The sequence below is a fragment of the Podarcis tiliguerta genome (genome assembly GCF_965153285.1).
Source record: "Podarcis tiliguerta genome assembly, chromosome: 2".
NCBI classification, from domain to species: domain Eukaryota; kingdom Metazoa; phylum Chordata; class Lepidosauria; order Squamata; family Lacertidae; genus Podarcis; species Podarcis tiliguerta.
The window spans coordinates 109,211,000-109,224,109 of NC_139535.1; the positions used below are offsets into that span (position 1 = coordinate 109,211,000).

Genomic DNA, 13,110 nt, shown 5'->3' on the forward strand with positions numbered 1-13,110 from the left:
CCGCCCTAATGGCCGGGCGTCACGCCACTCCGGGCTAACCCCCGCCTCCCCCCGTCCCCTCCTGGCTCCGTGATTGGGCGCCGCGGCGGGAGGCGTGCCCTCGAGTTCGGGGCCGTGTCGGCGCCAGCTCCCTCCCCTCGCCAACCCTTTGGCGGTCACCGGTGGGGTTAGGCTGCCTCGTCACCGACTTCGCTGCCCCCCGCCCCGCCCACCCCTCTGGCGCCACTTGGGTTCGCCTCCCCCCCGTCGGCCAACATGAGCGGTAAGGACGGGACCATCGCGGGCGGGCGGGGGGCGCCGCCTCCCTCCCCGCGCCCCGCCCCGCCCAGCCCCCCGGGCGGAGGGACCCGGGCGGGGGAGGGGTAACGAGCCCGGCTGAGGGGAGGGCAAGCCGGGCGGGAGCCGCCGAGGGCAGGGGAAGCCCTTCGGGGAGGGGCCCGCGGGAAGGGGAGCGGGGCTAGTGCATTGGGGGGTGGAGGAAGCGCAGGAGGAGGAGGGCGGCAAGTCGCCTCAGGGACCAGGGCAGGGCCCAGCGCGCGGGTGTGCCGGGGGGGTGTCCAGGGCGGGACCAGGTGGGGGCAGGAATACGGCTGGGGGTGGGAATTTCCCGGCGGGAAGGAAGGAGCAGCCTCAGCCGCCGCTCCTCCTCCACCACCGGAGGAGCCTCCGTCGCCGTGCGGCCCAAAGCCGTGAGGCAGAAGCAGGCGCTTGTCTCTCGGGGTGTGTCTTTAAAGGAAAGGGAAAATAGGTTTCCTTCCCTGCGCGACTTGAGCTGGAGCTCAAGCTGCGGTAATTCTCAAAATAACCGAGGTTAGTGAAGGAGCGGCGGAGCGTTCCTGAGCATGTGCAGAGTTGCTTTCCCTCACGAGGTTGCCCGCATGGGGCGGGGGGAGGGTGGCAGGAGTAAGTATAGCTGGGCTAAGCGCTTTGCTTCCGAGGTGGAGCATGAAGGTGGTGGGTTCGAGCCCCACGTTGGGCGAAAGAGTCCCGCATTGCAATGGGGTTTGGGCTGGAGAGCCTCGTGGCCCCTTCCAACCCCACGATTTGGTTGACAGAAACTCAAGAGAGGCCTGGGCCCATATGCCAGACACACATCTCCTAATAGGAAGGCAGTCTTCAGGAACTTACTGCTGGTTCTTTTTTAAAACAAACCCACGCACACTTGGATTTCCCAGATAATTTCTCCTGTGCTGTCTTTTCCATAAACTGTTTGGGGCCTTAAAATAAGGTTGTATTCACTTGGAACTCCTCAGTGATTAGGACTTGAAACTTTGCTTGGCAAGCTTTGCTATACACTAAGAGTATGCAAGGCTTAGAGCAGTGCAGAGCTCCTTGTTGGGTCAGCTGCAAGTCAGAAGTTTGCATAACTCCTACACCACTTGGGACTGACTCATGCAGCTGCTTCCCCAGGTCCAGACAGATGATGATTTTTTAAAAAATGGCTTCATACCTGAAAGGTATGAAGGGGGTTCCAGGGTATTTTGATACATCACTACCAAATAAAGAAGTGTGTTTCAGCAAGGGGGATACCTTTTTTCTTATAGCGGCATGCCACTGAAAATTAAAGTTTTAGTGACATGTTGTGAGGAAGGCTGTTAAAAATAGGCTTGATAATTCCCCTTGGGGGGCAACCCCCCCCAATATGCAAATGTAAAGGGGACTCTGAGAATACTGGGTGGTATTCTCAACTGAGTTTTAAATACTGAAACACGGAAAAAGCTGTTCATGTTGTGTATGGGAGCACAGAGTCTATTGGATCTGTTAAGATTGTTTTCCACCTGGCTTTCAGCCTGAGTTGTTTGCCAGATTTGCTATTTAATGTGCGTCTCTAGAGCTTGAAAAATTGCTTCTATACCAGTACTGAGGAGGAAGTGATCCTTGTGGTGCAAGAGATATGACAATCCTTGAGTCACCATTTCTTTGCCTAGCCTGCTTTATGTGGTGGTTGTGAGTTTGTACAGCAACAATTATGATTAACAACAGCTTGGTTCAGTGAGGAGAGGCCATCTTATTTTCACATATGTGACAGCAGCTTCTCCTCCCACTACTCTGCCACCGCCATCTGACTTAATTTTTCATTGATGATACATGATTAATATCACCCCCTGCTGGTATGTTGGCTGGTGCCCTTTAAAGGCTAACTGAGATGTTATTGTTGCATTTGTACCTTCCCTTTCTTGAAGGAGTTCATGATATCATTCCTTCTCATCCTCTGAACAGTTCTGTGAGGTATGTCAAGCTGAGACTTGCTCAGGGATGCTCATAAACTTCGTAGCTAAGCAGGAATTGGAGTATGGGTCTTCCTGGTCCAATCCCAGCACTGTTCACTACACTAGTGCTCTCTGTTTTCTCTAACATCTGCCCCACAACACACTCTCTTCCTTCTGCTCCCCCGCCCCCAGACCTTAACTCAAGGTTAGCTCTTCAGGGTGCTAGATGCTTTTCAGCATATTTTCCAAAGGCAAGGTACTTATATTTTCCATTATCCAATACAACACCGGGTGCGTAACCATAATACTTTTGAGTTGTCTGCAATGAAGTGAATTACTTAACAGTAACTACGTACTTAGAATGCTCAAAGTCCCTATTTTTTAAATCTGTATTTTCAAACTGTGTCCTTCCTCCTGGTAGAGCTGCTTGCTTTGTAGTGCGTGTTTGACCATTCTGTCTTCACTCTTTTCTTTTTTCCTTCCTGCACCCCCAATTCCCATGCAGACCATGATATTTCAGAAGAAATGGTTATTGTCAAAACTGAGAAGGTAGAAGAAAGCTGCAGTAATGATGGACGGAACTGTGAGGGCCAGGTAAGTGTGGGCTATAAAATAGGCAATGGTTTCTGTGTGTATGCGGGGAGCTTTGATGAATATTATGATGAAACGTTCTCGTTTTCAGTTTCATTGCATGAAACAGTTTCATTTGCATTCCTCAAGAACATGCTATAAAATCTTATAATTCTTGCAGCCTTTTGTGCTTGGAGACTGAGTAGGGGGGAAATAGAGAGCCATTTTTGCAGTCATAGAAGATGGTGGGTTAATTAAAGGCTGCTCCTCCAAATTCTAGCAGTGCCCCTGTGAGCTTTAAAATTTGAACTTCCTCATTTAAGAATGGTTGGACTGTGCAGCTGTTTTGCCCAGGGTGCCTTTGGTTTGTGGGTTCAGTGTCTGATCAGATGCCTGTGGGAGACCAGCAAGCGGTATTTGAGCACAAGAAGATGGCTTCCAGCATCTGGTATTTAGAAGTATTGCTGCCTCCAACTGTGGAGGCAAAGCATAGCCATCTTGGCTAGTAGCCTTTGATAGTCCTATCCTCCATGAATCTGCCTAATCCTCTTTTAAAGCCATCTACCGGTAGGTTGATGGCCATCACTGCCTTCTGTGGGTTTTGAAGGCTGTTTGTGATTGATAGTCACACTATGGTGAAGGATGTATTTGTTAGAAATCTTCTTGGAGGTGAACGCTGTTCTCCCTGCAGCTGATCTGTACTGTGCTTGTGAGTCCGATGTTTGCAGTCTCTGCTGCTTGTAGTGGGTGGTTCAACAGCTTCCAATAGGCTGTCTTGCTTGTATGCTCCTCCTCATCTTTTCCTTGTTTTGTACAAACCCCCGGAAAGTGAGGCAAGTGCCTGACTCCTCCTCTCTCTGTCTTGTGTTTCCTGATAGGAGTCCCAGCCTTCCCCTCTGGCTCTGCTGGCTGCAACATGCAGCAGGATTGAATCTCCCAATGAGAATGCTGATGGATCACAGGGACAACAAGGCTCAAATGAACTGGACCTCACTGCTGCAACTCATATCTCCCAGAATGCAAATGGCTGGCAACTAATTTCTACTCCCTCTGGGACTTCTGACTCCCCCAAAGACCAAGGGAACACAAGCAATGATGAGAATGATTCATCATCCAAAAACCGACCTGCTACCACAGGGCAGTACGTGGTTACTACCACCCCTAACATGCAGGGCCAGCAAGTCCTCACGGGCTTGCCAGGAATGATACCCAGTATTCAGTACCGGGTGATTCCCCAGTTTCAAACTGTGGATGGCCAACAGTTGCAGTTTGCCACCACCCCTACCCAAGTCAGCGTCCAACAAGATGCCAATGGCCAATTGCAGATCATCCCTGGGACGAACCAGCAGCTCATTGCAAATCAGTCGGGGACAGGCAATATCCTGGCTGCCATGCCAAATCTTCTGCAGCAGGCTGTCCCCATTCAGGGAGTGAATGCCCTGTCAGGGCAGACTCAGTATGTCACTAATGTGCCACTGGCTTTGAATGGCAATATCACTTTGTTGCCTGTCAATAGCATTGCAGCCAGTTTGGCACCCACTTCTCAGTCGGTTACTCTAAGCACCTCTGGCTCTAGCGAGAGTGGCTCTCAACCAGCAACATCTGGCGCCTCTGTCAGTTCCTCCAGCACGGCTGTGTCCCAGGCCAATTCTGCCTCTTTCTTTACCAATGCCAACAGCTACAATACCACTACCACAACAGGTAATTTGAGCATCATGAATTTTTCCACCAGCGGCACTCTGGGAACAAACGTTCAGGTGCAGGCGCCTCAGAGGACAGGAAGTGCTCAAAATACTGATGCTCTGCAGTTGGCTGGAGTGACAGTCCAGCAAGGGCAGCAGAAAGATGCTGATCAAAACCAGCAGCAGCAGCAACAGCAGATCCTGGTGCAGCCTCAGCTTGTTCAAGGAGGGCAAGCTGGCCAGACTTTTACTACCCAAGATGCCTTGCAGAACCTGCAGATCCAGGCTCTCCCCAATACTGGCCCAATCTTTATTCGAACACCCACTATGGGGCCAAACGGGCAGGTGAGCTGGCAGACGATTCAGCTGCAGAATCTCCAGGTTCAGAACCCTCAAGCTCAGACAATCGCCTTGGCTCCCGTGCAAGGAGTCTCCCTGGGGCAGACAGGGAGCACCAACACGACACTGACCCCCATTGCTTCTGCCTCTCTGCCCAGTGGCACCGTCACTGTAAATGCCGCTCAGCTTTCCTCTGTGCCAGGCCTTCAGACCATTAACCTGGGGGCCCTGGGATCTGGGATCCAGCTTCATCAGCTGCAAGGGCTTCCACTCACTATAACAAATGCCACAGGTAAGTGGGAGATTTTAGCAAGGCATATGGTTGGGGTTGAGATCAGTTTCTGTTTTAGAAGGGCAAGTTTCTGCCCTTCATTGCCAGTGGAAATGCATTGGAAGTGTCAGTGCAAACATGCTGAAGATTGCAAATGAGGACACAAACTACAAAACGTACAGTTGCCTTTCCAGTTCTGAAAATGTCCAATTCAGTGTATCAGAACTTTCAAGGCTTTGCCGTATTATTACGGTATGCCCAGTTGAGGGTTGTTTCATATTTGAGGACCACTGTTTCAGAAAGTTTTAAAAATGAAAAAATGTAGAATGTCCATATCTTGCAGTATACTATGGCACTAATTCCAGTTAAAATATCTTGCAGTATACTATGGCACTAATTCCAGTTAAAATAACATCAAAAATTTATGTTGGGACCCTCCATGCAGAAGACTATCTATTACTTCTCATTTTATTTCAATAATAATAATAATAATAATAATAATAATAATAATAATAATAATATATTCTTTATACCCTGCCCATCTGGCTGGGTTTCCCCCGTTTAGATGGCTGTTAATGCTATGATGGCTGCCTGCCTATAAATATACTTTATAATGCTTGCGACTGTGTAGAGAGCTGGCCATTTCTGGAGTCATCAGCCAAGGGGCAAAGCAGATCTGGCACACTCCCAGCAACCATTTTTGAAATAATGGAGTTGTGGAGGAGTGTAAAAAAAATGCATCTCTTATTTACTGTATTTCTCCACAGAAGCTGCTTTTGTGTAGTATGATCTCATGTAGCTGCAAAATGTGTAAATACCAAATCTGAACCCAACACCTAGATCTTTTCCATCCAGTCACTTCCCTCCTTCCTGGTGGAGTGATGACCAGATGGAAAAGACCCTCAAGTTTGACTGGATCCACAAAGCTGCAGCATACACACACACCACAGCATGATTAAGTAGTGCTACAGGGAAACACCTTCCACCCAGCTGCAGAAAATGTCCTACAGCAAACCCTTGACCCCAAGATCTACTGAAATGGCTGAATGTCTTAGGCTTTGCCATGTTTTGAGGGTCTGAGGGCATGGGGAGAAATTGATGCCATAAGTGATTGGCTCTCTGCCTGGTTGCATTAACCAAGCTGTGGTTTATTTATTCTTTTTGAGGCTCCCTGTGTACAATCAGTCGTTTAAATGTGGAATTTCCCTCCCTTTGTTCATGTAACGTAACAGTATAACACAAGATTTATAAATACAGCCACTGGTTAGGGATCCAGTCACTATGTTCCCGCTTTCTGAGATCACTGTTTCCAAAGTTCACTGAGGATGCTTTATGCATTGTTAACTCTTCTCTTGCTCAGTGATATCAGTGGATGGCAAAGAATGTGCAAGTAAAGCCCTTGTGACTTGGGAATTCAGGATTGCACATATGGAAGAGGAATAAGAGAAATTCCAGAAGCTGAAGAGGAGGGGTGGGGAAAAAGAATAAACATGCTGTGTTGAGTCACAAATGCCAATGAGCTCAGAGTAACTCTCAAATAAGTGTGTCCAGGGTTGTAGCCTAGCTGTGTTACATTCATTCTTGTGACGTGATGTGGAATTCAAAAGATCTGAAACCATAAGATAATAGATATTTATTACATTAACTTTAGGATGAGACCTCTGGGACTTGGAAGCAGCAGAATTGTATTTTTTAAAATGAATAAATTGTATGCTGTTGACACAGGGCTAAACTGCATGTTACAGTGAAGCTTAGTATTTAGAGTTCCTAACATAATTCCCCTTTTCTAAAGTCTGAGGTATGGGCTGCTGAGAGGGAGATATAATCTCCCATATCCCTTAGTGCAGGCACCCCCAAACTCGGCCCTCCAGATGTTTTGGGACTACAGTTCCCATCATCCCTGACCACTGGTGCTGTTAGCTAGGGATGATGGGGGTTGTAGTCCCAAAACAGCTGGATGGCCGCGTTTGGGGATGCCTGCCTTAGTGCTCCTCAGATATTACTCACACACCTCAGCTGCTATTAATTATAAGTGGAAAAACGTGTGGACTTAAAGTGGTTTAATCCAAAAAGTTTTCCTCTCTGGGAGGAGGAGGAGGAGCTCCAGGGGGACGGTTGGGGGGGTGCTGCTTTTACCAAAAAAATTTATGTCCTTCACCAGACCTTGATCGTCAGTCCAAGGATAGACCACATGTCACTGCGATGCTCTTTGTTGTAGATGTCTGACCTATGCCTTCAATCATAGAAGCAAAATAATGTGTGAACCAACAGCTCATTGTTCTTGGCCATGGCTACTCCCAGGATCTGTAATGCTTAAGCAGGGATGGGGAATCATTTCATCTGCAGATGTTTCTGGACTCCCAGTTTACATCGCCACTGACTTGTTAGCCATTCTGGCTAGTGCTGATTGGAGCTGGAGCCCAGTAACATCTGGAGAGCCAAAGGTTCAATGCCCTTGCTCTGAAACATGCACAGAAATTAAGGAAGGTTGCTGTTGCTAAGATGTAGCTGGTAGGTGCATTGCCCTCATGAATGCAGATGTGGGTATAAATAACACTTGGTTGCAATGCAGCCCAGCCTTAGCCTGCCTGTTACATATGATAGGTGTCAGGTTGTGGGTAATAACTGGGTTTTTGTGTCACATTATCTGCAAATAGAACCCTTGTTTTGCATTTGCATTTCTTAAAAATGAGAATAAAGTGTTTTAGACCTTTTGGTTGTAGACAAAATAAACCCTAAAGCAGTGGTGACCAAACTTGGCCGTTCAATTGTTTTGGGACTACAGTTCCCATAATCCCTGGCCACTGGTCCTGTGAGCTAGGGATGATGGGAGTTCTAGTCCAAAACCAGCTGGAGGGCCAAGTTTGGCCACCACTGAAGTGTCTGACCTTAAGTTTTCCAGTAGTACAGGCATGTCCAAAGTCTGGGGGGGGGGGGCTAATCTGGCTGCCGGTCGGTTTAATCTGGCTCCTGTGGCAGTTTATTTCCTGGGGTAAAATCCTAAAAAACCCTTGACAACTTCAACCCTAAAAAAAAGGTCAAAAACTTTGGTTGGTCCTCAGAGCCCTTCACTTCATCAAATCTGGCCCTCTTTTTAAAAAGTTTGGACACCACTGGTCCTGAGCTGTGCAGTTTCCATCTCTTTCTCCTACAAGTCTCTTAGGCAATTGGACAAAGGATAGTTGTGTGAGCTAAGTTGAGATTTGAACTAGGAACGGCTGACTCATAGCTGAACCCCATCATTTGGATTCATAATCAGTCCAGCACAGACAGGGCATTGCATACAGCAGCTTTTGCCGACTGGGTGCCCTCCGGATATTTCAAACTACGGTTCCTATCAGCCCCAGAACCATGTTGGACAGGCCAACTCCATCAGGCCTTCTTGCTCACTCCATCAGTTCTGGGGTGAGAGACCAGCTCCATCAGGCACCTCCTGCCCCTGAACTGACAGCTGGTCATCATAATAAACAGCTGTTTAATAGACAGCTGTTTAATAATTGGTGCCTTAGTTCAGGTTTAGATTTTCCTCTTCTCTCCCTGTCCCTCTAGTGTCATCTTGTGGGTAGGGTGTGGGGTAAAAATGCTGTAAGTAAATAAATAAGATAAAGGAGATTTTTACACAGTTATACTGTGGAGGTAGTTTGAATGTATATTTAGAAAGACAAAGGAAGGATGTAGTATAGCTATGATATCACTGTTGAAATGTGTAGCATTCAGAATGGCACAAAGACTGCCATTTGTTACAAAGGGCCACTGGTGAGCAAAAAGCATGATTCTGTTGCAAACAGACTACTCTTAAGACAGTAGATTAAAAACAAGGCCATAGATTTGCATGAAGGTACTCTAAAACTAGCTGTTGGCACTCAAAACGTGCAGCCTTGTTTTGAAAGAGATCTAATACTGCTTGGAAAAAGTAATTCTGTTTGGAGAGCCTGTCTTGTTTGTTCTTGCTCCTATTTTGCATTGGTTTCTGGGAATGGTGCATGTTTAAACATTAAGTAGTGCATTTGAAAAGAAGTCTCTCCAGTGAGTTGGAGAACCAGAGAATGATTTTTAAGTGTTGCCTAGTTTAGCTTCTCTTTCTTTCACAAAGGGTAATTAAGCTGCTTTGGGGGAACTGTTTTTGTAACGTGCAGAACTGCAGGTGAGGTTTTTGTTCTTGGCATCTTTCCACATAGCTGCTTGTTTGCAAATGTGTCCCTCATTAGTAGTCATGGTTTAGTGTACATCCTGCTTCTCTCTCACATTGTGGTGTATCAGATTTTCATGCTGAGGGGGCTAGATCACATTCAGATTATTATAAGAATATTGTGTCCTCAAAAATACGTTGAGGCAGTCTGAACTCAGCACCAAGAAAAGTGAAATTCTGTAGCTCACAAAAATGGCATATTTACTTTATTTTTGATTAACAGTTTCTCATTCTGTAAATTGTGGGCAAGGATGTTTCCAGGGCAGTAAAGTTCTGCCTTCTGATCACAGGAAGCCTTATTGAGCAATTTGTCTGGCTGCTGAGATTTCTACAGGCATTGCCCACACACTTCAAACATATCTTCACAGCCGCGAGGGGTAGATTAAAACACCTTTTTTATAAAAAGGGGGGGGGGGCTCATCTCCCTACAAAGCTGAATTCAATGCCCATTGCCACTTTTCTGCATTCCTGCATGTGCACACCCCGTTTTGAGCCTACTGAACGTGATGGTAGAGTATGGGGTAGTTGGGAACAGGGCATGGTTGTCGTGCCTCCAGTACATGCCTTATTTTGGTTTCTTTGAATGCTTGTTTTGACACAGTCTTTCATGTTATACCTGCTTTTAGCCATTCATTTCCTTTCCTCTTCTCTGACTTCCCTTCGAGTTGCCAGCGTCCTATTGCCCTGATGCAGGGTTTCTCAACTTGGGTTTCCAGCTGCTGTTTTTGGACCACAACTCCCATCATCCATAGCTAGCAGGGATGATTGGAATTGTAGTCCAAAAAGAGCTGGAGACCCAAATTTGGGGTCCCACCCACCTGTCACTTTTGGCCATCTTAAGCTGTGATTCATCATATAGGTGAGACTAGTCAAACTACTGTTTTAGTGTAATCCAAGCCACTTCCGGTGACAGAACGCCACATTGAGTATGACTTACTAATATTCGGCATGGTGATTAGCCAACACTGAGCTAGTTTGCGAAATTAAAACACACTGAATGGCAAGTTTGAAGAGAGACGAGGATGTTGGTTAAAGAAATAACAGTGAGCCAAAAGGCAAAAATTATCTTTAATTCATTCTGCTCAACTAGAGAGCAAATGTATTCTAAGGGATAATTCATGGTAGCCATGTGTGAGGTTTAGAACAATTATTATGTTCTAAAAAAATACATCAAAGGGAGCATATACTGGGAGCTGCAGTTCATCACGCTTGTGAAAAAATAAGCAAGTTTTGCAGATCACAACACATATGTGTTGTGTCCTAATTCTTTCTGGCATGGTTCTTCAAATAAAGCAAGCTAGAAAGTTAAGCTTCTGAAATCAAGTTCTTTGTTCAGGAGCTAACAGTGCAACTTTCAACTTGCTTTGTGGCGAGATGTGGGGCTCTTGCCTCTTCTTAGTGCACAAGATATTTAATAAGTGAAATGTTTTTCAAAGAAGGAAAGAGTGTTTGAGTACACAGAATGTCTAGGGCCCGAAGACAACTCTGTTCTTTCAGTGGCTCTGCACAAACGTTCATTGTGCCGTTAGGCCATGAACAAGGCACTAAGGAAAATTGCATGACTGTGTTCCAGTTTGGGTGCTTGCTTCCTTTCAACCCAAAGGTGACTAGGAATCTGTGACCCTCCAGATGTTATTGGACTACAACTCCCATAAGCTAATGTTGGCATTTGATCGTGTTGATAGTCCAGTGGAAGACATTTATTTGTAAAACTGTTGTGCAAGGGGTGGGACTTTAAAAAGTTATCTTGGCATAGATATTTTTTCACAGCTGGATAGCTAAGTTGGTTAGACCAGTGGTTTTCGACCAGTGTGCCGTGGCACCCTGGGGTGCCTTGAATGATGGTCAGGGGTGCCACGGGCAACACTGGCCTCTGTCCCTCTTTCCTTCCCTCCCTCTTCTGAAGCCTTCTCACATCTCTGTCTCCCAAAGGCTTGCACAGCTGTTTATTGCAGCAGCCCTGGCTATAAGCTCCACAGACGAATGATGTTTCTGGGAGGCACCTCTCTTTGGGGTGGGGGTGCAGTTCAGAGACCAGGGGCGGCAGCAGCAGCTGCCCGGAGGACTCCCAAGGAGAAGGCAGAGGAGGCCGAGGGAACACTCCACAAGGGAGGGTGTTCGAAAAAGGGTGAGAGGCTGTCAGCTGTGCAGGCAAGGGGTGACATAACTGGGCTCCTGAGCCCCATAGGGTTGCCACAGAAAGAATGCAATTGGTAAAGGGAGCTGTGGACTCAAAAAGGTTGAATGCCTCTGGGTCAGAGCATAGTGCTGATAACACCAAGGTTGCAGATTTGATCCCCATATGAAACAGCTGCATATCGGGTTGGACTGGATGATCCTCAGGGTCAGTTCCAACGCTATGATTCTATGCTTTCTGTAAGGGATGTGCTTTGGGTAAGTTCATCAATGGGAAGCCACATGGTTCCCTTGGATTGGAGTGCAGGAGAGAGACTCATGAGCTTTGCATTGACACAAAATTGCCCCCACCTACTCTCCTGATAGGGATGTGGGTGGTGCCCAGGGCTTGCCGATCAGAAGGTTGGTGGTTCGAATCCCCGCAACGAGGTGAGCTCCCATTGCTTGGTCCCTGCTCCTGCCAACCTAGCAGTTTGAAGTCACGTCAAAGTGCAAGTAGATAAATAGGTACCGCTCTGGCGGGAAGGTAAACGGCGTTCCGTGTGCTGCTCTGGTTCGCCAGAAGCAGCTTAGCCGTGCTGACCACATGACCCGGAAGCTGTACGCCGGCTCCCTCGGCCAATAAAGCGAGATGAGCGCCACAACCCCAGAGTCGTCCACGACTCGACCTAACTGTCAGGGGTACCTTTACCTTTACCTTACTCTCCTGATGTCTTGGATGGCAGTTGGCGGGGGGGGGGGGGGAGTTCGTATATAACACAGCAAGCACTGAATTCGTGCTGTCTTGCTCATGGCAAACTTTCCAAAACGGCTGGCCGTGATCACCGCATTAAACAAAAAGTTAAAGGAATCCTGGTAACACATGGTAAAAACAATAACAACCTGACACATTTTAATCCTTCCTCTTGTATTCTTCCTTAACTCATACTTGAAGTATGGGGCAATATTGGCTTCTTTTGTTGTTGTAACACTCCAGTCTGCTTTGTGAACATGTGTGCTGGCACCAACCCTAAAATAAAGCAGTTGAGCAAAACTCACTTTATTTGGAGGAGAGGTTCTCGGAACATCTAGTCATTTGACACAGTGTTGACAGGTTTTTGGCTTTTAGTCCCAAGTTACCAATTTTTTCTTATTGATGACTCTGCAAACTTTTAAGCTTCGAGCCTAGCACTTCATTCAGAATGAAGAAAGTGTTAATTTTGTGTGTGCATGCAATAAAGTAGAGAGATCGGTGTTTAGCAACTTTGTGAACTTCGACCAGAGGATTCTTGGGCAAGAACTGCCCTCTGCAGCATGGCCACATTTTCTCCTTTCAGTTCTCTGCTCGGTGGATGATAAGCAGGAAAGACACCATGAGAGAGGGAGGGAATTAGGCTTCTTGGTTTTGAGGATTAGCTGGTTTCAGCTTGCCTGACAAGAGAAGTGGCCTCAGTGACTGGGGAAGTTGCTTGTTCCTGACCTCCCCAAGCTAGCAGCTGTAGCCTTTGAAGGCCTTAAGTTGCAGCCCTCCCTACACCGTGGCCAACTCTACAGATGCCCTTGTTGGATTTAACCGTAGCCCCACCTCACCCTAAGAGGTTAGAGTTCAGACTTCCCTAGGGCATCCTGCTTCTCTTCCAGCTCCAGTTGCATTGAATCTGATTTCTATCCAACTAGCCATTTGCTACAAGTTTGGTCTAGCTAGCCAAAAACTATCCATGACGTTGCTGGAAG

The 13,110-nt window shown here is 47.1% G+C and overlaps 1 protein-coding gene across 4 annotated transcripts in view; it reads left to right on the top strand.

Moving 5' to 3' along the window:
* The first annotated feature begins 82 nt into the window (after positions 1-82).
* The window catches only part of SP1 (Sp1 transcription factor), a 29,261-nt gene continuing 16,233 nt past the window's right edge, over positions 83-13,110 (top strand). The window contains exons 1-3 of one of the 4 annotated variants that reach the window (XM_083427471.1): positions 83-262; positions 2,716-2,804; positions 3,659-5,093. In XM_083427471.1, the coding sequence (XP_083283597.1) occupies positions 256-262; positions 2,716-2,804; positions 3,659-5,093 (1,531 nt within the window). In that variant the 5' untranslated portion in view covers positions 83-255. Of the gene's footprint in view, positions 263-599; positions 811-877; positions 1,458-2,715; positions 2,805-3,658; positions 5,094-13,110 lie in introns of those variants that run through there. The other 3 variants (XM_083427472.1, XM_083427473.1, XM_083427470.1) reach the window with 3 other exon arrangements.